General features: G+C 37.5%; 1 protein-coding gene across 2 annotated transcripts; it reads left to right on the top strand.

Moving 5' to 3' along the window:
* Positions 1-21: 21 nt before the first annotated feature.
* On the top strand, positions 22-2638 carry LOC128886904 (protein-L-isoaspartate O-methyltransferase domain-containing protein 1-like). Of its 2 annotated transcripts, none has more exons than XM_054142161.1 (5): positions 22-624; positions 1118-1442; positions 1507-1641; positions 1723-1974; positions 2082-2638. In XM_054142161.1, exons 2-5 carry the CDS (start codon positions 1136-1138, stop codon positions 2582-2584), a joined length of 1197 nt encoding a protein of 398 aa, XP_053998136.1. In that variant the 5' UTR covers positions 22-624; positions 1118-1135; the 3' UTR covers positions 2585-2638. The 2 variants fall into 2 exon arrangements, with proteins under 2 accessions (XP_053998136.1, XP_053998137.1); XM_054142162.1 differs by lacking the exon at positions 22-624 and adding an exon at positions 641-758.
* The last annotated feature ends 137 nt before the right edge of the window (positions 2639-2775 follow it).

Consider the following 2775-nt stretch of genomic DNA (forward strand, 5'->3'; position numbering starts at 1 on the left):
GTTATATGTTCTCTATCGGAAAGGTACGATGGACGCGGTGATTACAAAGGCAACATTACATCGGACTTTCAAAACTGTCGAAAACATATGAGCATAATTTGTGTACATATATATTTACATTTGCATTCGAAGGATATGTCACGAATATGTAACGCTTGCGCTCGATGTCGTACGCTCCGAAGAGGCCGATTAACACGCGTGCACAATTGATAGAAAAAGGTAAAAAGGATGTAAGGAAAGGTGGACCTCGAGGTCAAGGAAAATGAAACGAAAATAGTAAAAAGAGAAGTAATCGTGATTGTGAACGATCTCGTTTCGCCTACGTGAAATCTTGCCTTTGCGTCATTTAACAGCACATACGTGTAAACCCATCGAAGCCGTGCAATGGCGTAGAAACAGTCGTGCGTTGTGCTATCAGCTGATGGACTTGATGGACCTTACGCTTATCAAAACAGAAAACACTGTTACAGTAATTGCGGCCTGCCTCACCAAAACGTCACGTTGCAATGCGCGATACTTTGCTCATCGTAACGCATTCATTTACTCAACAGTTTTTTTTTGTTTTTAACTTGAATCAACATTGACTCCATTAGTCGGTGTCAGCGAATATAGTGTTTTCATCTGGTAAGGGAAAGTTTTAACGAGAATTCTGCTATAATATGTGTGTTTATACCTTCAATTTTGAGCGTTTTTTTATCTAGTATTGTGATTTTTATGATTTTGATTTGTTCATTCGTCGCGCAATGTAATACCATTCGGTACGTTTGCAAAGTTAACAATTTGTTATGGATTGAGTGCAATTATGTAAAAGTACCTGATATTTGTTGAAATATTATTTTCAACGGATGAAGTATACCGCGATAGATTATTATTTATAATATTTCTTGTGTTTATTTGAAGTTTAGTTGTTGCAATTAACATATACTTTGACCTGGTAATTTATTTTTAGAATAAAGATTCGCGATTGTTGTATCTGTACCATTTATATTTTTAAAAGAACCATTCACAAATTTGTGCTCATCACGATTAATAACAAGTCTATTACATAAGTAGCAGTAGATACAGTTTGTATAACAATATAAATATTTGACTAACAAATAAGGAAATCTTGTTACAGGTGGATATTTTTTCAACAATGGGGGCATCTGAAAGCAGTGGAAAGAGTAATAGCGAATTAGTAGATAATTTAATGAAATCTGGATACATAAGGACAAAAAAAGTTGAGCAAGTATTTAGAGCAGTGGACAGAGCTGATTATGTTTTATCAAAGCGCAGAAAAAAAGCTTACGAAAACTTTGCTTGGAAGGATGGCAAGATACACCTATCAGCTCCATATGTGTACAGCGAGGTGATGGAAAACCTTTCGTTGAGCCCTGGACTGAGCTTTTTAAATCTTGGATCGGGAACCGGTTATCTCAGTACAATGGCAGGACTCATATTGAGTAAGGCAACTGCTGTTTTAATAAATTGCTGTAGAATATTTGAGATATCTTTTACCTTTTTTAGATCAACATGGAACAAATCACGGAATTGAGTTGTACGAAGATTGTCTAAAGTATGCGTACGAACGGCTAGAAGAATTTAAGCAAAAGTCGCTAGCTTTGGATGAGTTTGACTTTTGCGAACCACTTTTTGTACAAGGTGACGCATAGAGAATTTAGTAATGAGTATATATGGCTCCTGTCATGACAGAAGAGAGTCATGCAACTATGTATTTAACAGGGAATTGTCTGAACGTTGCACCAGATAGACAATACGATAGAGTTTATTGTGGTGCCGCATGTTCTGAAACTCACGTAGCGTACATTAAGCAATTTGTGCGTATCGGGGGCATCCTCGTGATGCCTTACGAGGATCACTTGCTTCGCGTACGTAGAATAGACGAGGATACTTGGTTGGATTGCAAGTTGCTCCCCGTATCGTTTGCAACGTTGGTTGTTCCTACCGTAGCGGAGCAGACGACGCTTTACTTACGTACGTATGCCTGTAATCAGACAATTTTGAACGTAATTGGACTCAAATAAAGGTATAATATTTGACAATTGAATTTACTTTATCGATGTTTTTTCAACGTTTTACAGCCGAATGTAATCCCCTATCTTTGCGGGAATTATGTAGAGGTAGCATAAGGTATCATTTGAGAGAAAATGTCTGGAACGAGCACGAAGACTTGGAATCGAAGAAACTTATAAGACTGAAACAACCTATACTACCGGAACCCATCGATGACAAATCGGACGCATCTTCGTCCAACGATACCGACGACGACGAATTTACTCACACGGTTAGTTTAATAGCCAACGTGATCGACCAGTCAGATCGGAATCGGATAACCAATCTGAATAGTAAAGATGGAAGTAGCTCCAATAGTTCCAATAGCTCCAGTAGCTCCAATAGCTCCAGTAGTTTCAATAGCTCCAGTAGCTCCACACACAGTTGGAACGCGACACACTCGGACTCGGACGTCGTCATCGCTCATTATGTAAACAACAATGCCCTTTCTACTTATATGATAGAAAAGATACATCAGTTACCATTACCTTTCTTATTGAAGTTGTACATAAACTACAATCGACAACTGTAAAATAAGTAAATTACGTTATTCTTATTTAAATAAATACATATATATACATTTTTATCATGGGATAATTTACACGGTGTAACTGTTAACGATGCTTCATTTTTCTCACCACGAACCGAAAGTCCTAGTTTCCCGTCATATTCGAATCTGCATGTTTATTTACGTTATCTTAGATATTCATCGTCAACAATTCG

This window comes from Hylaeus anthracinus, unplaced genomic scaffold (genome assembly GCF_026225885.1).
Source record: "Hylaeus anthracinus isolate JK02 unplaced genomic scaffold, UHH_iyHylAnth1.0_haploid 11985, whole genome shotgun sequence".
NCBI lineage: Eukaryota > Metazoa > Arthropoda > Insecta > Hymenoptera > Colletidae > Hylaeus > Hylaeus anthracinus.

Coding starts and splice junctions, on each gene's coding strand:
- LOC128886904 (XM_054142161.1), top strand. CDS start 1,136: ATGGGGGCATCTGAAAGCAGTGGAAAGAGTAATAGCGAATTAGTAGAT. Junction 1,642..1,722: donor CGAACCACTTTTTGTACAAG/GTGACGCATAGA, acceptor TGTATTTAACAG/GGAATTGTCTGAACGTTGCA. Junction 1,975..2,081: donor GCAGACGACGCTTTACTTAC/GTACGTATGCCT, acceptor AACGTTTTACAG/CCGAATGTAATCCCCTATCT.